This window comes from Sapajus apella, unplaced genomic scaffold (assembly GCF_009761245.1).
Source record: "Sapajus apella isolate SASKATOON/1434 unplaced genomic scaffold, GSC_monkey_1.0 scaffold82, whole genome shotgun sequence".
NCBI classification, from domain to species: domain Eukaryota; kingdom Metazoa; phylum Chordata; class Mammalia; order Primates; family Cebidae; genus Sapajus; species Sapajus apella.
In genome coordinates, this window is record NW_022437022.1 from 8,244,650 (window position 1) to 8,268,915 (window position 24,266).

General features: G+C 46.4%; 1 protein-coding gene across 4 annotated transcripts in view; it reads right to left on the reverse strand.

The window, feature by feature from the left end:
* TMEM181 (transmembrane protein 181) overlaps positions 1 to 24,266 on the reverse strand; it is a 99,287-nt gene that overhangs the window by 62,694 nt on the left and 12,327 nt on the right. Inside the window, exon 1 of one of the 4 annotated variants that reach the window (XM_032253190.1) lies at positions 3,101 to 3,241. The exons of 1 other annotated variant lie outside the window; for it this stretch is intronic. In XM_032253190.1, the coding sequence (XP_032109081.1) occupies positions 3,101 to 3,108 (8 nt within the window). In that variant the 5' untranslated portion in view covers positions 3,109 to 3,241. Of the gene's footprint in view, positions 1 to 2,130; positions 2,586 to 2,636; positions 2,947 to 3,100; positions 3,242 to 24,266 lie in introns of those variants that run through there. 2 more of the 4 variants (XM_032253188.1, XM_032253189.1) reach the window with 2 other exon arrangements.

Here is a 24,266-nt window from a genome sequence, read left to right on the forward strand (position 1 = left end):
GGGGGGGGAACTTCCTCACAGAAAGTGCTTGTGAAGATTCCATGACAATGGACATCAAGTACTTACAACAGCACCTGCTCCACGGTGAACACTCACAAACACACAGTTATCTCTTACTATTTCTAGAAATCATTTGCGTCAGAACAAAAAAACATTCTACGAGACAAAATCCCAAATAATTGAATAATAACAGGAACAAGATACTAACCCAAGCCTGGTGTGCCCTCAAAGGCGCTGGGAGATTCAGCAGGCCCAGGACCCTGAAACCACAGCAGGGTCCATGGTACTTAATTTGTCTATGCCACGCTTTGCTGCTGGCAGAAGGTGGCTCTAATTAATACACGTCTACACTGAAATGCCCCCAGAATGGAAGAGACACATAAAATACACTCTAAAAAATGGCTGCCGGGCGCGGTGGCTCAAGCCTGTAATCCCAGCTCTTTAGGAGGCTGAGGCAGGAGAATTGCCTGGACCCAGGAGGCGGAGGTTGCGGTGAGCCAAGATCGCGCCATTGCACTCCAGCCTGGGTAACGAGTGAAACTCCGTCTCAAAAAAAAAAAAAAAAAATGGCTTAACATGCCAAGGAAGACACACACACAGAAACCAACCTTGTTTAAATTTGCAGAGAAATGCTAAAGAGCAAAGCCACATGTGAACATGAGAAAGTCTCAACTCCGCACAGCCCCGCAGGTGAAACAAGAAGTCAGGTTAAAAACTGAGCTGAGCCACGCCCCGCCCCGCCCCGCCCCGCCCTCCGACTCCTGGCATCTCTCCTGTCTCTAGCACCATCAGAGAAGGAATGGAGTTTGCAGCAAAGTTCAATCAAGGTAAAGCCGAAAGAACTGCTAACTCTTTCTGTTGATGGGTTTTGATGGCAATCTCTCCCACCTTTTCAAAGAGCAGGCTGGGTGGAATGTGAGTGAGAGGTCACAGGGCCAGGGTCTGCGGGGGGGTCGGTCCCTTACACTCTGTAAGCAAAGTGCTGAAGCTGCCCCCGCTCCTCTAAGCAGCTCTATTCTCTCCCATTCTCTCCACCCCCTTCTTTCACTGGGCTTCTCTTCTCACCTTTCTCACCTCTGGGCTCTCAGACACACCAGCCAGGGGCAGGACAGAGGGCACTCCGTCACCTCAGTCCAGGACGCACTCCGGATTTTCAGACTTTCTTTTTTTTTGGAGACGGAGTTTTGCTCTTGTTGCCGAGCTGGAGTGCCGTGGCGGACCTCGGCTCACTGCAACTTCCGCCTCCTGGGTTCAAGCGACTCTCATGCCTCAGCCTCCGGAGTAGCTGAGATTACAGGCGCCCGCCACCAAGCCCAGCTAATTTTTGTATTTTTGATAGGGACAGGGTTTCACCATGTGGGCCAGGCTGCTCTCAAACTCCTGACCTCATGATCCGCCCACCTCGGCCTCCCAAAGTGCTGGGATTACAGGCATGAGCCACCACGCCCGGCCTTCAGGCTTGTTTTTCAGTAGGACTTTACTACCAAACCTTTCTCAGTTTCCAGGTAGGTGACTGGAACGCTGGGCGACGGTGGTGGTCTAATCTCCAGATATCCACATCCCCTTCTTCCCCAACCTTGTTAGCGCTCCACGAAGCTCTTACAGCTGCACAGGAGGCGGCGTCCACCTTGCACAAAATTCAAGCTGCGCTTTGCTTGTCCTCCTGGGGACCTTTCCTTAGTCAACAACTTTCTTTGGTCTAGTTCTCTGTCCTATAACAGCACAGGACTCTGGCATTAAACCCAGATCCCTGTGCTGGCCAAGGCCCTCACCAGCGCCCTGCCTCTCCTATGGAAAAAGCACCAACTCCAAGGTGCGACGCGAGAGGACCACCAGTAACACGGAATTGTCACTCTGCTACAAGGCCACAGCTCCACAAGACACTGCTCCCTTGGTATTCCAAGCAGTGTTATTCACATAGGCCACACTGTGAATACTGTCTGCCCCCCGGAGTTGTGCTGAGGCAGTACTGCTAACCTATCTCCACTTGGCTTTTAAAATCTCTACAAACCCACACAGGTCTGATATTTCACACCATTGCAGTTTCCCAAGAGGTGCTAAAGCAACACACCAAAGTCAAACTTAAAAGATAGCAGAAAGAAAACAGATGTCTCTGTCACAGGCACTTACATTGACGTAACAGGCCTGGGCGTTACTTCTCTGACCATGTCCACAGCCAGAGAACAGCAGACGGCCAAAGCAAAACTCTTCTGCTTCAAAAACCGCATATAGGCCAAGAAGCGCGCCCGAGCCCCTCCGAGACTGCCTTCAGTGCGGGGAGCCGGCCCTGGAAGACTCCCGCGCCAGGCGCGGCTGCACAGCTGGGCCACTCCTCCCGGACTTTCTGCAACTCCACGCGGCGCTAACCCTCTGGTTAACTCCGTCTCCTTCTTTTCCGGATGCGCCCAGCGGGACACCCAGGCGTCAAAAGCAAGCTTTAGGGATGGCGTCCATGGGGCCCCTAAACAAGTTTTTCCTCATTAAAAATCCTGGACTTCACAGAGGTAAAAAAGCCCAAAGTCAGCAGACCGTAAAACGCATTAAAACTCATAAAACTCATCACCCTAGATCCAAAGGGGCTGCTGCAGCAGGCTCCCTGGTGCCCACGTCACCAATCGCCTCTGAGGGCCTCGCACCCGGCGCCGGGAGAGACCGCAGGGCAGCGCGGGGCGCTCTCGACACTGAGGGGACGATGGGGACGGGGACTTTCCGGCAAGAGAGGCTGCCCGAAAGGCGGCGGGGCTCTGGGCGGGCGACCACCCTCCGCCGGGGAAGGGCCGCAGCGTCCCCGGGGTCCTCCTGGCCCCGTGGTGCGCGCCTCGGCTCGCAGCGCCATCCCGGAACCCCGACTGCATCGCGGTCTCTAACAGCCGCCGGGCGGGCAGGCCTGGAGGGGACCCCGGGACCGGTCTCCTCTCGTCCCACGCAGGCGCCTCCGCCCAACCCACTCGCGAAACCCCCGCAGCGCCCCTTTCCTTGCCCCCCAGCTCCACGTGGGCGCCGCGGACCCCACGGCTCGGCGCCGGGGGCCCGAGAACCCCAACTTCCGGCCGGGGTGCCCGAAGACCCCGCCAGCCCGCCAGCCCAGCCGGACACTCACGGCTCCATCTCGGCGCCCCGAGCTCTCGGCCCCGGCCGGCGCGCCCCGAGCCCGCCCGGCGCCGCGCAGTAGCCTCGGCAGCCGCAGCCGGAGCCGGAGCGACAGCGGCCCCCGAGCGGCCGGCCGCGGAAAACTCATCAGAGCGCGACGCCGGGGTCACGTGCGCGGAAACGACTCTCGCGGCGGAAGGGGGCGCAGCGGGCTGGACGTGGGGCGAGGCGGGGCCGGGGGCGCTGTCTTCGTGGGCGCGCGGCGAGGGGGCTGGCCCCGCTTCACGGCCGGGTGTGAGGGCGGGGCCCCGCGGCCGGGAGCGCCCAGGCTAGACCTGAGCTGGGGCTGAAGACAGGAGAGAGTGAATATGACTTAATTTACTTCTTGTCCCTAGGGCAGGGAAAAAGCGCATTCATTCACTCCTCCTTCATCAGGGCGTAAGGATGTGCCTCGGGAGTCCATGAATGCCCTGCGGTTGTCTGGAAAACGCTATGGGCGCCTGCATTTTTCTGGGGAAAGGAGCTATAGCTGTATATTCCCAAAGGGGCTCGTGATCCCAAAATGCTGGAAAGCCAAGGCAAACCTCTGCCACCCCAAGTGATGACGGGAGACGTCCTGGGCTCTTTCTTTCCCGTTGCTTCTCCCGCGAGCCGCTTCTAGACTGCAGCTATGCATAGTGTGAGAGCGTTCATCCCAGACTCTGGCCCTCCGCAAGGATGCAGCGTGGATCCTGCATCCCACAGAGATGGAAATGGACCTGAAAGTGCAAGCCCCGCTGCCGCGCGCTGCAACAGGAATAGGGATCCCGGGCCTCGACGCAGTGTTTAGAGAGCAGTGGACCAAATGCACTTTCCTGCTTCAGCATACTGGTTCACAGTTCTCCATTTCTGTAATCAAGAATGGATGAGAACCAAGGTTTGGATATTTCTGAGATTCTCTTTGGAGCATTCCTCAAAATGTCCCGTGTTTCCATGTGCTGTGGGTTTAACGTCAGTCTGCATGAGATAAATAAAGGACTCCCAAGCTTCCTTTACAATGCATTCTCAGTCACTAAACCGGTAACATGCTTACTATTGGCAAAAAGGTGCAGATAACAGTTCCTACCTTCAGTGAAATTACAGGCAAAGAAAATTACCAACAGTAAGCTAGGTACCCTTAGCTCAGGGTGCTGCAGTGAGGAAGGGTGCCTAACTCACCTGGGGGGAGGGTAGGAGGTAGGGGAGAGAATGTGCAGTTTGGGCTGAATCTGGAGAGTGAGGTGGGTATTAGGAAGCAGAGAAAGGGAAGACACCAAGCAAAGCACAGCCTGTGCCAGGACACCAAGAAATAGTAACACAAAATTTCGTTAGTGCTCCGAATCCTAAAACGCAACTCAAGGAACAAAAGATTATTTCCTAAGTTATTTTCATACACACGCAGAGGGAAAGGATCTTCACAGCAACAAGACCAGAGAACACAAACTTGGTACCTGCAGGGACAGACAGCTAACACGGATGTGGGGTGCAGGGAGGAGCGGGTCGGAGGGAGTACTATGAACTGAAACAGGGGTCCAGCCCCGGGGCCTGTTAGATTACAGACATAAGCCACTGCACCTATCTCAAACATTTATTTTTTTTCTTTTCTTGAGACAGAATCTCGCTCTGTCACCAGGCTGGAGTGCAAAAGGCACAATGTCGGCTCACTGCAACCTCTGCTTCCTAGGTTCAAACTATTCTCCTGCCTCAGCCTCCCAAGTAGCTGGGACCCACAGGCGCACCATCATGCCCAGCTAATTTTTGTATTTTTAGTAGAGACGGGGTTTCACCATGTCTGCCAGGATGTTCTCGATCTTCTGACCTTGTGATCCGCCCACCTTGGCCTCCCAAAGTGCTGGGATTACAGGCTTGAGCCACCTCCTCTAACCCAAACACACATTTTCACGTGACACCTTCTGTTAAATGTTTAGAGCTGAGGATGCCTCTCTACTTGAGTCCTTACATAAGGAGCGGCAGCCTGGCATAGTACATCAAAGAACCAACAGCCTCACTGAGGATGCTTTTGCAACAAACAGCTGAGTCTCAGACAATCATAGCCACTGAGCTTCTGACACTGGCAGGTGGTCAGCTGATTCCAATCAGCCAGAACACAAAGCTGCAACCAATTAAGCCGTCTCAGACCCTCAGTTCCACTTTCTGTCCATAAATGTTGTCCGACCACATTGAGCCCCGGAGTCCTTTGAACCTGTTGGTTCTGTGGGCTGCCCAATTATAGAATCATGAAAAGCCACTTAGGATCTTTAAATTTGCTGTCATTTTGTCAAAATGACACTCTGATTCTAAAATGTTGGAAACTAATTCGAAAAAATATCTTAAACCCTGGGAGGGACTAAACAAAGCACATTTGCTGGTCACATTTGCCTAGAGGTAGCCAGTGTCTACCTCCAGCCCAGAGCAGCATGAGGCGACGTGGAGACTCCTGCTCTGTGCCAGCTGCCTGGTCTCTCCTGAGGCATCTCCAGCGAGAGGAGACTCTCACCACCCCAGGGGCCCCTGGCCCTCACTGTGCGCATTTGGCTCCCAACTACCTCCTGGCAACTCCTTCCTGTCAGTTCCCCCTGGATTTGCTGTCCAGCGTCACCTAGGTCAGCGTGAGCCCTCTCCTGACACTCCTTCAAGAATGTCAACAACCACGTGGCCCTTGGCGCCTCTTCTCCAGCCCTACCCATTTTCTCATTTATTTGTTCTTCATAATGGAGCATTCTGTGTGTGCCAGGAACAACTCTCAGCTCTGGAAACACACCATGAATAGACAGATGAGGTCCCTGTCCTCTTCTAGTCAAGAACAAACAATAACCTAAATAATTACTTAATTGACCTGGCGTGGTGGCTCATGCCTATAATCCCAGCACTTTGGGAGGCTGAAGCGGGTGGATCACCTGAGCTCAGGAATTCGAGACTACCTTGGCCAACATGGTGAAACCCCATCTCTACTAAAAATACAAAAATTGGCCAGGCGTGGTGGCGGGCGCCTGTAATCCCAGGTACTCAGGCAGGAGAATCGCTTGAACCCACAAGGTGGAGGTTGCAGTGAGCTGAGATTGTACCACTGCACTCCAGCCTGGGTGACAGAGGAAGACTCTCAAATAAATAAATAAATAAATAATTACAGCTGTGATAGAAAAGGAACTGAAAGGTACTGTGACCATGTTATGAAAAAGGGAAAGGGGCCCAAAATATCCTGGGCTTGGCTGGGCTCGGTGGCTCACGCCTGTAATGCCAGCACTTTGGGAGGCCAAGGCGAGTGGATCACCTGAGGTAATGGGAGTTCGAGACCAGCTTGACCAACATGGAGAAACCTCATCTCTACCAAAAATACAAAATTAGCCAGCTGTGGTGGTGCATTCCTGTGATCCCAGCTACTTGGAAGGCTGAGGTAAGAGAACTGCTTGAACCCGGGAGGCGGAGGTTGCGGTCAGCTGAGAGCACACCATTGCACTCCAGCCTGGGCAACAAGAGCGAAACTCTGTCTAAAAAAAAAATTAAAAAAAAAAAAAAGAAACAGGGAAAGGAACCCAAAATATTCTAAGCTCTAAGAAGCCTGGTCTGATCTGTCAGCCATTTCTCACATGACTTGTTTGTTTGTTTTTCAGACAGAGTTTCCCTCTGTTACCCAGGCTGGAATGCAATGGCACAATCTCAGCTCACTGCAGCCTCTGCCCCCGCTCAAAAGATCCTCCCGCCTCAGTCTCCCATGTAGCTGGGACTACAGGTGTGCACCACCACCCCCAGCTAATTTTGTATTTTTTGTAAAGACAAGGTTTCACTATGTTGTCCAGGCTGGTCTCAAACTCCTGGGCTCAAGCAATCCGCTCACCTCAGCCTCACGAAGTGCCAGAATTACAGGCATGAGCCACTGCACCTGGCCCATGACCTGGTTTTTGCTGTTGTTTTTTAGAGACAGGGTCTCACACTGTCCTCCAAGCTGGAGGACAGTCACAATCATGTCCCACTGTAACCTCAAATTCCTGAGCTCAAGTGGTCCTTCCGCTTCAGCCTCCCAGGTAGCTAGGACTACAAGCACACGCCACCATGCCCAGATAATTTTGTTACATACATATATATATATATATGTGTTTTTTTTTTTTTTTTGTGCTGTAGAGCCAGACTCTCGCTATGTTGCCCAGGCTAGCCTCAAACTCAATCCTCCTGCCTCAGACTCTTCCGTTGTTGGGATTACAAGCGTGAGCCATGCAGCCCAGCTTACATGATGCATTTTGCGATCCCTCCACATTCACTTCCGGGCCCACTGCTCTGAGCATTCTTCTGCTGCACAAGTTTCCTCCTTAAGCTCAGAATGAGCCTCATTTCAGGTGAAGTCCATAGAAGCCCGAGAATGAATTCATGTCTCAGCAGTTTCAGCCCATTCTCATGATGTGTCCTCAGCTCTCCATCTGGGACCACACTGTCTTAAGAGAGTAACCAGCATTTGCTGGGCACCTGCAAAGCTTAAGACCCTGGCCAATGAATTCTCTTAATGCCCTGATGAGCTGTGAATGGTCATTATCCTCATTTTACAGCTAGGAAACTGAGGCCTAAAGAAGTGATTCTAATCAGGGACTGCTGGTAAGAACCCAGGATGACCTGACTCCACGCCCATGCCCTTCCAGGGCCAGTGCCCCATGCAATGGTGAATGCAACAGGGACACGGTGACCAGCAGAGGCTGGGCACAAATGGGCCACTGGGTACAGTCTCTCCAACCACGGATATTGATAAACTTTGTTTTTATTTAAAAGCCTTCTAAAGTCCAGATATACCCTGTCCACAGCATTCCCCCAGTAATCTCACCTGAGGAATTTGAGCCGTGTGTGTGTGTGTGTGTGTGTGTGTGTGTGTGTGTGTGTGTGTGTATTTGAAACCCCATCTTATTCCAAAATGAATCTAAGACATTAGAAATTAGATTGGTCTGACATCACTTACATTTAGAAAAATCCCTCCTCACACCTAATATTCATTTCGTTTTCTAAGGGCCAAAAAGCCATCCTTTTAAATAATTCCTTCTAGAATAGGACCAAAGTCAAGGCCACCAGTCCATACTGAGCTGACTCCTACTCCCTGCTATTTTTCAAAGCTGATCACAACTCAAGAGTCTCATTTATACTCTTCATACCCTAGGAAATCAATTGTGTTTATTCTGATGAACTCAAACTCACTTCCTAATTTAACAGCTAACATCTGCATAGCATTTTGTAAACACACTCATGGGATCTTCTCCCTGATCATATTAATGATACTCATCAATAGTGGCTGACACTGAGTTCTCACACTCTAGCTGGGTGCCGAGTTAAACAGGAATGAAACAGAAGCAGCTTATTCCAGTTCTCCCTAACCCATTGTTAGTCAGTTTGGACTGCAATAACAAAATGCCACAGGCTGGGTGGCTTAAACAATAGAAATGTATTTCTCAAAGTTCTAGAGGCTGGAAGTCCAAGATCAAGGTTCTGGCTAATTAGGTTTCTGGTGAAGGCTTTCTCCTGGCATGCAATGACTTCTGTCTGTTCAGTTCCCATGGCCTTTCCTCAGTGTGCATGTGCAGGGAAAGGGAGAGGGAGAGGGTGACAGTGTATCTTCTCATAAGGACACTAGTCCTATCAGATGAGGGCCCCACCTATAACCTCATTTAGCCTTAACTATTTCCTTACTCCAAATACAGTGTTCATGGGAGCAAGGGCTTCAACAAATGAATTTCAATCTGTAATGCCCATAAATGGAAGATTTCGTAAAAAGGAAACTGAACTGCATGTTCAGTGCAGAGAGTACAGAAGAATTCAGTACCAACAATTCTAATTCTCTAGTCTTCATTCCAAGGCAGGAAAATCTCACGATCCAGACTTCCCCTTAAGCACAGCTGTAGTTGGTGACAGCTGATGGTAGAGACGTCTCTTGGCCTGTGGCTTTGGCAGCTCCCAGATACCCATCTTCAATTGACTCATCCTCTACAGCATGAGCCGAGGTGCTTCCTGTGGTGCTTAGTTCCCTCACCACGCGACCTTCCCCAGAGCCCCTCCCTCCCATAATTTGAAGGAGGGCTTGTGCCTTGCTGGCCCACTTTTTGCAGCAGACAAGGGGGCTTGCTTTCCAGTGGCTCCTTTAACTCCTAAGCACTGATCCTCAGGAGAAAGATCACTCTTAGTGGTTCAAATGCTTTATCGTGCTCACCAAGTTTTATAACACCAGGAGGACAGGCATTCCTCTGTGTAAGGCTATTATTTTTGCTTTCTTGTCATAGTACTTGTTCCCATTACTTATTACGTATAACAAACTATGCTAAAAGGTAGTATCTCCATTAGTTGTCTATTGCTACCTAACAAATTGCCCCCAAAACTTAGTGGCGTGAGACAATGTTTGTTGTCTCCCACCCTTTGTGAGTCAGGAATCCAGTGCAGCTTAACTGGGTCCTCTGGCTCAGGATTTCTCACGAAACTGCAATCAAGGTGGCGGCTGGGGCTGTAGTTATTTCAAGGCTGGACTAGGGAAGGGTCCACCACCACGCTCACACAATGTGGCCGTGGACAGGCTTCAGCTCCTCAAGGGCTGTGGAGATCATTCTCAATTCTGTGCCACATGAGGCTCTCCATAGGGCAGCTGACCACATGGTAGCTTTGCTTCTTCAGAGTGACAAAATGAGAAGAGCCAGAGAGTGAGAGCAAGACAGAAGTCACTGTTTTTTAAACCTAATCTCACAAATGACATCCCACCACTTTCACTCCATTTTGTTATTTAGAAGGAAGTCACTAAGTTCATCCCACACTCAAGAGGTGGGGATCACGCAAGGGCATGAAAACCAGGCAGGAGGTGAGGACCACTGGGAGCATTTATGTGACCTACTACGATGTCTTGAAATATGGTGGTTACTTCTCATGGTTCTGTGTGTTAACTGAGCTTAGTTGGGCAGTTCTTGCTTGGGGTGTCTCTTGAGAATGCAGTCAACTGACAGCTGGGACTGTGGTCATCTGAAGACTCAACTGTGCTGGTGTCTTAGTCCATCCTGTGTTGCCATAACAGAATACCTGAGGCTGGGAATTCATTTAAAAAGAATGAGCCGGGCGCGGTGGCTCAAGCCTGTAATCCCAGCACTGTGGGAGGCCGAGGCGGGCGGATCACGAGGTCAAGAGATCGAGACCATCCTGGTCAACATGGTGAAACCCCGTCTCTACTAAAAATACAAAAAATTAGCTGGGCATGGTGGCGTGTGCCTGTAATCCCAGCGACTCAGGAGGCTGAGGCAGGAGAATTGCCTGAACCCCGGAGGCGGAGGTTGCGGTGAGCCGAGATCGCGCCATTGCGCTCCAGCCTGGGTAACAAGAGCGAAACTCCGCCTCAAAAAAAAAAAAAAAAAAAAATGAATGAATGGGGTCGAGTGTGGTGGCTCACCCAAGGCGGGCAGATCATGCGGTCAGGAGGTCAAAACTAGCCAGTTTGAGACCAACCTGGCCAACATGATGAAACCTCATCTCTACTAAAAATGCAAAAATTAGCCAGGTGTGGTGGTGGGCACCTGTAATCCCAGCTACTATTGCTGAGGCAGGAGAATTGCTTGAACCTGGGAGGTGGAGGTTGCAGTGAGCCAAGATCACACCACTACACTCCAGCCTGGGAAACCCCTCTGATTTGGGGGGAAAAAAAAGAAGAGGCTTATTTGGCTTATGATTCTGGTGGCTGGAAGGTTTAAGACTGGGCAGCTGCATCTGGTGAGGGCCTGAGGCTACTTCCTCTCATGGTGGAAAGTGACAGGGGAATCAGCGTGTGCAAAGAGATCACATGGCAAAGGGAAGCAAGGCGCTTTTAACAACCTGCTTTCCCAGGAATTCATACATTCCTGAGATCACAAGAACTCACTCACCTCCATGAAGGGCATTAATCTATTCCTGGAGGATCTACCCCATGACCCAAACACCTTCCACTAAGCACACACCTCCCAACACTGCCACATTCAGGGTCACATTTCTTTTTTTTTTTTTTCTTTTTTTTTTTTTTTGAGACAGAGTCTCACTGTCATCCAGACTGGAGTGCAATGGCACGATCTTGGCGCACTGCAACCTCCACCTCCTGAGTTCAAGTGATTCTTCTGCCTCAGCCTCCCGAGTAGCTGGGACTACAGGTGCGTGCCACTAAGCCCGGCTAATTTTTTTTAAGTAGAGATGGGGTTTCACTGCATTACCAGGATGGTCTCGATCTCCTGACCTTGTGATCCACCCGCCTCGACTTCCCAAAGTGTTGGGATTACAGGCGTGAGCCACCGTGCCCAGTCAGGGTCACATTTCAACACGAGTTTTGGCAAGGACAAATCACATCTAAACTATTGCAGCTAGACCTCCAAAAAGTGGTGTCTTCACTTGCACGTCTGGTACCTAAACTGGGACAGCTGGAAAGCTGGGGGCTGGCCAGACAGTTTTCCCCATGTGGCTTTTTCCAAAGGCTAGCTTGGGCTTTCTCATAGCATAGAAGTCTCAGGGTAGTCACACTTCCACAATAGTGGCCGATTTCCCCTAAACAAATGTTCTAAGACACCAAGGCAGAAGCTACAAGACTTCTTATGACAGCCTCAGGTGTCATTCACCAGCACATTTGTTGGTAAAAAAAAAAAAGAGTCAAAACCAGCCCAGATCCAAAAGGCAAGGACAAAACAAAAGTGCATGAATCCTGGGAGGTGCACCACCTTTGAAGATAAGCTACTGTGAAAGCTGTCAAAATTAAAATGGAGTCACTTGTATTAAAAACAAAGAAACAGGCCAGGTGCAGTGACTCACGCCTGTAACTCTAGCACTTTGGGAGGCCAAGGTGGGTGGATCACAAGGTCAGGTGTTCGAGACCAGCCTAACCAACATCGTGAAACCCCGTCTCTACTAAAAACACAAAAATTACCTGAGTGTGGTGTTGGGTACCTGTAATCGTGGTGTTGGGTACCTGTAATCGCAGCTACTCAGGAGGCTGAGGCAGGAGAATCACTTGAACCATGAGGCGGAGGTTGCAGTGAGCCAAGATCACACCGCTGGACTCCAGCCTGGGCAACAGAGCAAGACTCCATCACAAAAAAATAATAATAAAATAAAATAAAAATCCTGACAAATGGAGTCAGAGAAGGCCATGAAAAGAAGGATTCTCACCCATAAATGCCTGAAAGCAAAAACTGTAACAAAAGACTATAAAAACTATAACCTTGCACAAAAACCATTGCAATCTCTCACTTTTGCAAGGCCATCTGCCCAGTAACTGCCTGTCCAACTTCAGACTGGCATCCCCCTTTTGATTGATCCTTGTAGCCAAACATAATTAACTCAAAACAATTATGCAGTCTTCCCCATTCTTCCTTTAAAAACCTTCATGTTGGCCGGGCGCGGTAGCTCAAGCCTGTAATCCCAGCACTTTGGGAGGCCGAGGCGGGTGGATCACGAGGTCAAGAGATCGAGACCATCCTGGTCAACATGGTGAAACCCCGTCTCTACTAAAAATACAAAAAATTAGCTGGGCATGGTGGTGCGTGCCTGTAATCCCAGCTACTCAGGAGGCTGAGGCAGGAGAATTGCCTGAACCCAGGAGGCGGAGGTTGCGGTGAGCCGAGATCGCGCCATTGCACTCCAGCCTGGGTAACATGGAGGAAACCCCGGCCTAAAAAAAAAAAAAAAAAAACCTTCATGTTTTGAAACCTCCCTGAAAAGGCACTGACTATGGCACACATATTTACATATTGCAATGCCCTAATCCTGAATAAGTATCAGTTTTTTTAGAGAGCCTCACTCTCTGTTATTTAGGTTAACACAAATGTGTCAGAAGTGGACTCAGGAAAAGGATCACTATGGGAAGGAAGTTATGATTCTTGGAACAGGTGTGAGGTACTCACTTGAGCCCTCTGAACTCTCTGCTGGCACAGCTTCTGCCTTTCTGGCCATGGTGAGTCTTCTGTCAGGTCCACTCTCCCTCTTTTTGGTAGTGGCTTTTTTACATTATTACAGATTTGTTTTTGTTATAAGGCTGACTTTAAAAAGGCTGCCTTGGCTGGGCACTGTGGCTCATGCCTATAATCCCAACACTTTGGGAGGCCAAGGCGGGGGGATGACCTGAGGTCAGGAGTTCGAGACCAGCCTGACCAACATGGAGAAACCCTGTCTCTACTAAAAATACAAAATTAGCTGGGAGTGATGGTGGGCACCTGTAATCCCAGCTACTCAGGAGGCTGAGGCAGAATTGCTTGAACCCAGGAGGTGGAGGTTGCAGTGAGCCTAGATCACGCCATTGTACTTCAACCTGGGCAACAAGAACGAAACTCCATCTCAAAAAAAAAAAAAAAGGCTGCCTTACATCCCTACTGGATGATAAAATAATTTTTGTCTTTTCTGAAAAGTCCTTTTTCATAGAAAGACAAGCTGGTTTGAGTACTCTGGCTTGTACAGAATTGACATTCCGTCTCTGTGATGTGTCTTCTCTGGTTAATTTACTTTTGCTTCTTTCTGCATGTCTAATTTAATATTTTGTTTGATCTGCATGCTGAGTTAAAGCTTGTGACTACTCTGATTTTGGTTTAGTTATATGTGTCTGTAAATGATTGGTCTTTTGCCCTTGCTTGTGGCTGAAAATCTTCCGAGAGAGAAAAATAATCATTCTCAATGGTGGGCACATGATGGCTGGTTACAAGCCACTAGGGCAGTCACCACTATCTAAACACTGTCCAAACTCTTGACATTCTCTCACAGAATTTATAGAATTTCCTTTGCTCCTGAGAGATTAATAAAAAACAGAATGGGAGCCGGGTGCGGTGGCTCACGCCTGTAATCCTAGCACTTTGGGAGGCTGAGGTGGGTGGATCACCTGAGGTCAGGAGTTCAAGACCAGCCTGGCCACCATGGTGAAACCCCATCTTTAAAAAAAATAACAAGTAATAATAAATAAATAAATAACAGAATGGGATTCTCAAACACTGTCAAGTTTTCTGGGACTCCAGCTGTATATTATGACTTCTTTTCATGCACATTTTTAAACTAATGGACAAATTACATCAAGAACCATTCAGAACTCAAATGACCATTATCTGAACTCTCTAAAAACACCTCTACAACTATAGAGTTAGCATGTAGAGTCTTCTAAATTCTCTACCTCTATTTTTTTCTGCTTACTTTGAATCTACTGACTTTTTTACTGGCCTTGAGATAAAACTCGCTGCTTAGGGCATTCAAGCCAAGATTTTTTAAACCAAAACCAACCTAGAGCTAAGAATCATCTCTGTTGGGATTCATTCAGGGTGATTGGCAAAATATTAAGGGAAATATTAGGGAAAGTTGTGAGATGATAGTCTCAAACCTTTTGGAAGACCAAAAGATTTTTATTAACTTAGGGAACAGCCTGAAGGCAGCCAGCTGTTTTAGAGCATCAGGTCATAGGGTGAAGATTAAGGATAATAGAAGCTTCCCCAGTGAAGTCTGTTTACCCCACATTTCTTTGTCTCTAACAACTTGTTTACGCATGTAAACTTTGTATCAGATGGCCCTCTCAGGAGAACGTGGGAGGGGATTACCCGTTAATGGTGTTTGTTCTGGGCTGGAGAACCCAACGCTTTTATTATCCACAAGCCTGTTGACTTAGAACCTCTGTTATGAAATCTACACTAAATAAATGTGAGGAGGTAGCTGCAATCGGCCTCTGAGAGCAGCTGATGACCTCCTTAGCCCACTCTTCACTGAGTGTATTTTATTCATCCATGGCAAAGTCAGGGTTTGCAGGACAGATCCTGCTGCAGGTGGTGATGATGTCTCACATCTCTTTTAAGGTAAATTTAGTTTTGCCTAATAATTGTTTAGGGTAATGAAAGTTAGTTGAAGGATAGATAGTCTAAAAGGAAAAAATGAGATTAATCTTTATAAAAGTTAGGCTCACAGATGAAACAAGTCAAAATCTTGAGCTCAGAGCAATAATATAATCTGTCTCTGTGTGGCATAAAAAATATATTTTGTGCCACACAGGGACCCAAAAGAAAAAGCCAAACCAACCAGCCAACCCCTGCTAAAATGCTTCCCTGTTCACATTAACCAAGCAAACTAGATTGGCCAACAAAAGATATATTTGTTACTAGTTGAAGGCTATTTAGAGAATTTGTTTTCCTTATATAATTCAGCCGGTCCTAGCTAAAATGTAAACGTTGAAAATGTAACCCTAAGCTCATTTTTTAAAAAAATAAAAAGAATGGGAGTAAAAGAGATTTTTAAAAAACAACTGCTTTGTCCAAACGCTTGGTCCACAATCTTCATGAGATTACCTATCAGGGTAAATAAGATTCAGACATGTGAACAGGTTCCAATTTGGTCAGTAATACAATTTGGATCCAACTGTCTTGTATAAACCAGTGAGTTTATACGTTTTATTGTCTCATCATTAAAATTCTAAAATGAAAGATATATTTCTATGTTTCAGTGCATTTTACACACATGTATGTGCTTCATGTTTTACGTTGTGTCTTCATGGTAAGATCTAGCATGGACCTTTCAATTTTATTCAGATTGGCTTAGATGAATGGGCATTCACATAAAATATAGTAAGTCTTCACTTACCTTGTGAATAGATTGTTGGAACCTGTGACTTTGGACCAAACAATGTATAATGAAACCAATTTGTTTCTTCATCAATGGTATAATGAAAGAGCACTGGCCAGGCGCAGTGGCTCACACCTGTAACCTTAGCACTTTGGGAAGCTGAGGCAAGTGGATCACCTGAGGTCAGGAGTTCAAGACCAGCCTGGCCAACATGGTGAAAGCCTATCTCTATTGAAAATACAAAAATTAGCCAGGCGTTTGTGGCAGCGGCCTGTAATCCCAGTTACTCAGGAGGCTAAGGCAGGAGAATCTCTTGAACCCAGGAGGCAGAAGTTGCAGTGAGCCAAGACATAATGCCATTGCACTCTAGCCTGGGCAACAGAGCAAAATTCCATCTCAAAAAATGATAATAATGATAATAATTAAATAGCATTGAACAAAGTGACATTATTTGAGGACCTGCTGGATGTTGTTTCACCTAAGTCACAGTTTCCAAGAACCTATTGATGACATTATGTGACTTCTTCTCTGTATTAATTAGCCTGACTAAAAGTCACGCCTTTTAGTTCATGTGACTTAAGTATATCTTTAATAAACTAGTTTTTAAATTGTTGATAAAATTAAAATTAAAATGTCTTCAAAATTGTCAACATATTAATATGTTTTTGCAAGGGTTTCCTGGCAGACAGTTTTATATTCATCTTTATTAGATGTTTTAAGGTATTAGGGTTTAATGCAAAGATAATAAAACTGTAAACCCTGCCTAAAATAATTTTTTGTACAATTCTTTGATAAGTAAGACTAATATTGTTGGTTTAATAAAAATAGCTGTATCTTCTAAGTTATTGACAAAATAACCATATGCTTAACTTTAAGGTTCTTAGTTGAACACCTGATACACACAGGCTATTCTTAACACGCCAGGCACGGTGGCTCACTCCTGTAATCCCAGCACTGTGAGAGGCCAAGATGGGTGGATCGTGAGGTCAGAGGTCGAGACCATCCTGGCCAACATGGTGGAAACACCGTCTCTACTAAAAATACAAAAATTTGCTGGGCGTGGTGGTGCGTGCCTATAATCCCAAATACTCAGAAGGCTGAGGCAAGAGGACTGCTTGAACCAGGGAGTCAGAAGTTGCAGTGAGTCAGGATTGCGCCATTGCACTCCAGCCTGGGCAACAAAGCGAGACGCTGTCTCAAAAAAAAAAAAAAAGGTTAACAGAGAAATAACAAGTGATGACTAGCTTTGTCTAATAACTCAGTTTTAATAAGCAATATAGGTATATTTGTTAAAAATAAATAGATTTTGTAAATGGTATGCATGTTTATAATTTTTTTTTTTTGAGACAGTCTTGCTCTGTAGCCCAGACTGGAGTGCAGTGGCACAATCTCAGCTCACTGCAACCTCTGCCTCCCGGGTTCAAGTGATTCTCCTGCCTCAGCTTCCCAAGTAGCTGGGAATATAGGCATGCGCCACCACACCCAGCTAATTTTTGTATTAATATTTTAGAGACGGTGTTTCACCACATTGGCTAGGCTGATTTTGAACTCCTGACCTTCTGATATGCCCACCTCAGCCTCTCAAAGTGCTGGGATTATAGGTGTGAGCCACCACACCCAGCCTAAATAAGCTTTTTATGTAATTTAAAATCTTAAAGTTCGATGTTAAATTTAACAGTAGATGTTCATCAAATGTCTGATTCGTTTCCGATTTTTTTTTTTTTTTTTTTTTTTTGAGACAGGGACTCTCTCTGTCACCAGGCTGGAGTGCAATGGCACGATCACGGCTCACAGCAGCCTTGACCTCCCAGGCTCAAACGATCCTCCTGCCTCAGCCCCCCATATAGCTGGAACCACAGACATGCACCACCACACATGGCTAATTTTTTAATTATTGTATAGGACTGGGTCTCACTACATTGCCCAGAGCAGTCTCTAACTAGGCTCGAGTGATCCTCCCATCTCAGCCTCCCAAAGTGCTGGGATGAGAGACGTGAGTCCCTGCGCCTAGCTGACAGTTTCTATTTCTGCCACATTTTTTCCTGAGAGTCACTTAATTTCTCTCGTTTCAAGACAGAAATGTTGTTTTTTCATTCAGAATGCTAATTTCATTTCTTGAAGCAGAGTTTTCATCTTAAAGCTTCTTAGGTTCATCTCTCAGAAGTTCAGCTTTGATTGTATCTCACAGCATGATTGGCAGGTCCTGCATCACTGCCTTCAGCTCTTTCTTCCCTTGATAAGGTCTGAGACGGTAACTCTCTCCTTCAACTTTTTTTTATTAGTGCCTGTAACTTTTCTTTTCAGTTCTAACTCTGCTATATGGCCCAATGCTAAAATGTTTATCTTGAAGACCTGAAGATCTTTTCCTCCAGTATAATTTATGATTCTGTACTCTTAGCTTTTTTTTTTTTTTTTTTTTTTTGGGGGGGGGGTTTTTTTTTCCGCCCAGGCTGGAGTTCAGTGGTGTGATGTAAGCTCACTGCAACCTCCACCTTCCAGGTCCAAGTGACTCTCCCACCTCAGCCTCCCAAGTAGCTGGGATTACAGGCGCCTGCCACCATGCCCAGCTAATTTTTGTATTTTTACTAGACACAGGGTTTCGCCATGTTGGCCAGGCTGGTCTCAAACTCCTGACCTCAGGTGATCCACGTACCTCAGACTCCCAAAGCACTGGGATTACAGGCGTGAGCCACCGAGCTTGTCTTGGCTTTTCTGGATGTGTCTGAATTGTTCTATTTAACAAAGAAATTTTACATGCTCTCACTTTCTCTAAGATCTATGAATCCCCTGCTCAAAGTACTAGTTTTCTTGTTTATTTTCCTCTATGATACAGTGTACACTCAACATCTAGAACTTTCATCAGGTTCAACTTCCAAGCTATTCAAATGGGCTGCCATAAGGAAAACCAACCACACTGAAGGAGGTTTTTCTTCACCTTTTGGCCACTGGCCCCCAAAAAAAACAAAGAATTTATATTTTATTAGGGTAACTTCCTGTGTTATCTCAATTAGATTTTTGATTATTCAGGAAAACTGAGTTTTAAATGGGTTAAGATTTTATGTTTTCACATACCTTTCTGTGTTGCTTTTAAAATCTTTCAATTACCACTCTGCTTAAATAAAAACTATTATTTCACAGTGAGCTGTGATCCTGTCTTGAGCAAGTATTGTAAATTTTTTGACATCTTCAGCAGGCCTCCCCAATATCAAAATTCTAAATTAAGTCTCTTGACCTAAAATTAACTTGGGAATTTACCAGTTAGGCCCCTGGAGAGCATAAAAAATGTATCTCTCATCTCATAGTGATAGTAAATGATTAGGCTTACTTGCTGCATGGGAAACTGTGCCAAATGATCAGTGTTGGTAGCTCTTCTTTCAGTTACATTTATGGATATGTTATCAATACAAATGTTTCAAAATGTTGATAATACATTATCAATCATATTTTGCTTGTCATGTTAAATCTGCTTTAAAGTTATATTTGTAGAGATGTTATTGATGTGAGTATCCTAGAGATTATGTAAATTGTGTAAAAGTCTAATTGTCCTGATGTGATGCTGTCAGTCATGATTCTGGTTGCTATCTTAAAATGTTGTGTATAAAAGAAATTACTGTATTTCCTTGGCAATTCCTGATTATAATAAATGTTTGTCAGGTTCTTAACCTTGCCTATCCTGTGTTTTGTCATCCACAGTTATTGTTTTGATTTGTCCCTAAAAACATTTACAATTAGCTGTAGTCCAAAATGGCTTTTCATGGAAAAAACCATAACAAGAACTCTTGAACACATTTATAGTAATTTTAAGACCAGTGGATTAAATAAAACTCCCAGAACTCAAACTGATGGCTTTAAGAAACTGCTAATCAGATCAAGCAAGACAAAAATTAATTACATAAAATTAGATAATTGATAAAGATAATGTTTGTATGATTTTTATTTAAAACACTATTGGTTCTTTACTTAAATGTTTTGTTTTCCAGATTTAAGGCAATTTTCTTTCTTAAGCTATCTATAGTTTATAACAATTTGGTAAAGTGTACTTTCGTGAACAGGGGTGTATGCATTTGCTTTTTCTTCGGACTTGACTCCTCCAAAATTTGGAAACCATTTCTGAGTATTATTGTGACAATATGGTTAGTTGAAAATCTGCCTTCTCGCCGGGCGCGGTGGCTCAAGCCTGTAATCCCAGTACTTAGGGAGGCCGAGGCGGGTGGATCACGAGGTCAAGAGATCGAAACTATCCTGGTCAACATGGTGAAACCCCGTCTCTACTAAAAATACAAAAAATTAGCTGGGCATGGTGGCGCGTGCCTGTAATCCCAGCTACTCAGGAGGCTGAGGCAGGAGAATTGCCTGAACCCAGGAGGCGGAGGTTGCGGTGAGCCGAGATCGCGCCATTGCACTCCAGCCTGGGTAACAAGAGTGAAACTCCGTCTCAAAAAAAAAAAAAAAAAAAAATCTGCCTTCTCTATACAGCAGGATACAATTAGAGACATAAGTTATTTTATCAAGGGTTTGGTTGAAATGTCATATTTTAAATGTGTATAGAATGCTTAACTTCAAGGGTTCCCAGCCTTCTAGTATATAAATTAAAACTGTCACTTCTTGGCAGGCTCAAAAAGCTTAAGACTAGGTAGAATGTAAAGTCTTGTCCTAGCCTCCAGAGATTTTTAAATCTGAGATTCTGATGTGATCATTGTAAAGAGAAAGAGGTAATACTTCTTTAAAAATACTTCCTAAAAAAGCCATAATACACCATAAAAACTGTAAGTGGTAGCTTTGTGCATTTGCTTCAAGTTCTTGTTATCTGCCTGTGGACTAGACTAGATTCTGAATTCTTCTAGATTTCTCCAATCCTATTTTGTTCCATGAAATTACTAAACTTGGGGAGTACTCTGTTCCTAAGACCTAAAGGATGAAACTAGATACATTTTAAGAAGCAAGTCTCGTCCGGGCACGGTAGCTCCCGCCTGCAATCCCAGCACTTTGGGAGGCTGAAGTGGGCTGATCACCTGAGGTCAGGCGTTTAATACCAGCCTTACCAACATGAAGAAACCCTGTCTCTACTAAAAATACAAAAAAATTAGCTAGGCATGAGGACGCATGCCTGTAATCCCAGCTACTCAGGAGGCTGAGGCAGGAGAATCACTTGAAACGGCGGGGAGGCAGACATTGCAGTGAGTGGAGATCACGCTCATGTACTCCAGCATGGGCAACAAGAGTGAAAGTTCATCTCAAAAAAAAAGAAAAAGAAAAAGAAAAAGAAGCAAGTCTCACCCTTATGTACGGGTAACACAAAAAGACCACCAAAACACCCACTGCCATTACCAGAAACACTGAAACTGCAAACCAGGATGAGAGGTTGATGTTTTCATGCTGTGGACAGCTCCTCCCAAGATGTCAGAAGACGACTTCATATTAGAATGAGAATCTTACCCGTCCTACTGCCCACGTTTTCCCTTGACATGATAATGGGCATTTGATTTACTCAATCAGTTGCCTTTAAGCCTAAGATTCATGGCTGAAAACTGTTATACAAACTGACATTGTCATATCACTATTAATTTTAGTTTACATCTTCCCTTTTTAAACTTTGAAATTTTTTACTTATGAAATTTTTGCATAAGTCCGAACTCCTAACAGAATAATGCTGGCCCAGCACTTTAAGATGATGGAAAAATACTACAAAATAGACAAAACTGAACTTAACAATCGACCCCAAGTAGACTTAGCCTCACAGCTGCTCCCTTCAAAGCTCCCTTGTTGCTCAAATGTGGCTGAAAGGGTTTGCCAATGACTCCTGGCCACCACTCACACCCTCCAACATGGGACCAGAGCAGCAACCCAAGACAGGTCCATCCAAGCACGGAGAGACGTCAAAACCTCACTACAGGATGATTGACCAGTGATGCTTTTGGAGCAAGATCTTGATCAAAAGAGGGAATGGGAAAATTGTCAGAATCAAAATAGAGTCACTTGTGTTAAAGAAAAAAAAGTCCTGACAAATCGGTTAGGGAAGGCCATGAAGAGGGGTCTCTTTTTTTTTTTTTTCTTTTTTTAGACGGAGTTTCGCTCTTGTTGCCCAGGCTGGAGTGCAATGGTCTGACCTTGGCTCACTGCAACCTCCGCCTCCCAGGTTCAAGCGATTCTCCTGCCTCAGCCTCTTGAGTAGCTGGGATTACAGGCATGCACCACCATGCCCGGCTCATTTTGTATTTTTAGTAGAGACGGGGTTTCACCATGTTTGTCAGACTGGTCTCGAACTCCCGACCTCAGGTGATCGACCTGCCTCGGCCTCCCAAAGTGCTAAGATTACAGGCATGAGCCACCAGGGAGCAGTGATTTTTAAGCCACGAAGCACTCTTACCAAACAGGCCCATGAACTTCAGCTGCTTCCTCCCTCTGAACAAGTCACTGCATTTGGCGAAGAGAAGGAGTCTTATGCGTAAATGCCTGATAAAACTATCACAAAAGACCCTACAAAACCACAACCATGCATTAAAGGCCATCGCCACCTTCCACACAAAAAATACTTCCACAACAACACCTGCCCAGCCCCTGCCCGTCCAACCTCAAATTGGCATCACCACTGTTACTGTTCCTTGTAGCCAAGGATAATTAACTTAAAGCAATTATGTAATTCTCTTCATTTTTTTCTTTAAAAACCTTGGTCTTCCTTGACCGCCCTGCCTATGCACAGAGCTTACTGTGGAATGCATATTCCCATTGCAATGCTTTGCTCCCAAATAAATATTTTCTTTTCGAGAGCCACTCTGTGTTATTTAGGTTGGCGACACCATAGCCTTGAAGTCTGTAAACAACCATATTTGCATCCTCTCCTTTCTTCATCCCCAAAGGTGAGATAATTATGCACACAATGTTCAGAATCACTTTAAAGTTTTCTACTATATGCTAAGAGGCGTACACATATTCCTTCATTTTGTCCCTTTTGCCACCATTAAAGCAAATGCCCTAGTTTCTGTGGCCCCTGCTGGTTTCTGGAATTTGCAATAACGAAGCCTGGTGAGTAGGACAAGCCCCTCCCTGCCTCTCTGGCACAGCAAGGCCGTCACCACTCACAAGCTCTGGGTGCTACCAGGAAGGAGGCTCCAGCCTCCCAGCACCCTTCACCTTCTCTGCCTTGGGTGGTTTATCAGTCCCAAGTCATCCAACTGAAACATGTATTTGAATTTATTTTCAGTGTTTGAGCAGCGCCTTCTCCACCATCATCTCCTACGACCTCACGGTGCAAGCCTTTATCCATCCTCTTCTTTCCAGGACGTGGTCCCAGCCTGGTAGAGAAAGATACCCAGGCCCTGTGTGTTGAACAAAAGACTGCCCTGGGCTTGCTGGCTACCTCGAAATAAGACACCCACTTCCTCATCGTTTAGAGAATGAGGACACCTTCCCACGGAAGCAAGGGAAGGGAGTTGGAGGGCCAGTGAGCGCAGGATTGGAGGTGGAAGCTGAGAGAGTTCCTGTCACCTGGCTAGGCGACCGGCAGATTCTGGTTTGTCCGAGACTTTCCAAGTATGAGCACTGAAAGTCCCATGTCCTGAGGATGCCCTCAGTTCCAGGCACACCAGGATCGCTGGCCACCCTCCTTCTGGCCCATGCTTTTCTATGAGTTACTGGGCAAGACTGTCTGAACATTTAAAGAATGTCTTAGCTGGGTTCCCTCAAAAACAGAACCTAGGGGAAGAGTTTCCATGTCAATTTTATTGGGAGTGGTACAATCCCAGGGAAAGGAGAGAGGATGGAGTCAGACAGGAGGCAGGAGAGTACATTTCAGGGGGTGCATGCTGGCCACAGCTCAGGACAAACACGGCTGGTTTATTTCCAAGCTCCTGTGTTCGGAAACAGTCTGTTAGCTCTGACCAGTCACTGTCACCCTCGGCCAAAGTCTGATCTACACATCCGAGAGATGTTACCTGGCCCTCAATCAGTCCCAGGGAGCCAGGCTTGTGGCTGCCACTTTAGTCAGCATGGGGTGAACAAGCCCCCACCATCAGTCAGCACTGAAGCAGCTCTTTGGTCTGTTGGGTGGAAGGAGCAGAGGCGAGGAACGGCAGTGCCTGCCCCGGGAGGTCACGTGGGGAGGCAAGGCCAGGGACCAAGGGCCGGGGCAGGGACGGAGTTGGGAGGTGGATATGGGCAGGATCAAGGGGGCCTGGGGAGGCCCATCAACTGGATCCAGTGCAAGGAGGTAGAGAAGGTTTGGAATCGTTGTTACAAAGATTCGAGAAATGAGTAGCCTGGGAAAAGCCAGCAGGATTTCAGGGCTTCGCTGAGGCCCCAGCTGAGGGGGACGATCCTGTGTCAATGGTGACTTCCAGGAACGCCTGCCTGGTGGTACTTTCCTCCTGCTGCATGGGTGGCATAAGCATGAGACAAGAGTATTGGTATTGATCAGAGATTGGGGGCCCTAGGACAGATGAAATGAAGGGACAGAGAAGTAAATGAGTTTAAGACAATGGGTGTTAGCATCTGCAGAAGTTAGAATTGGTTGGGGAGCTTTAAAAAAAACCCAGTGCTCAAGCTGAACCCAAAACTAACTCAGTCAGGGCTGAAGCAGGGCTTAGGCATCTGTTAATTAATTTATTTATTTTTGAGATGGA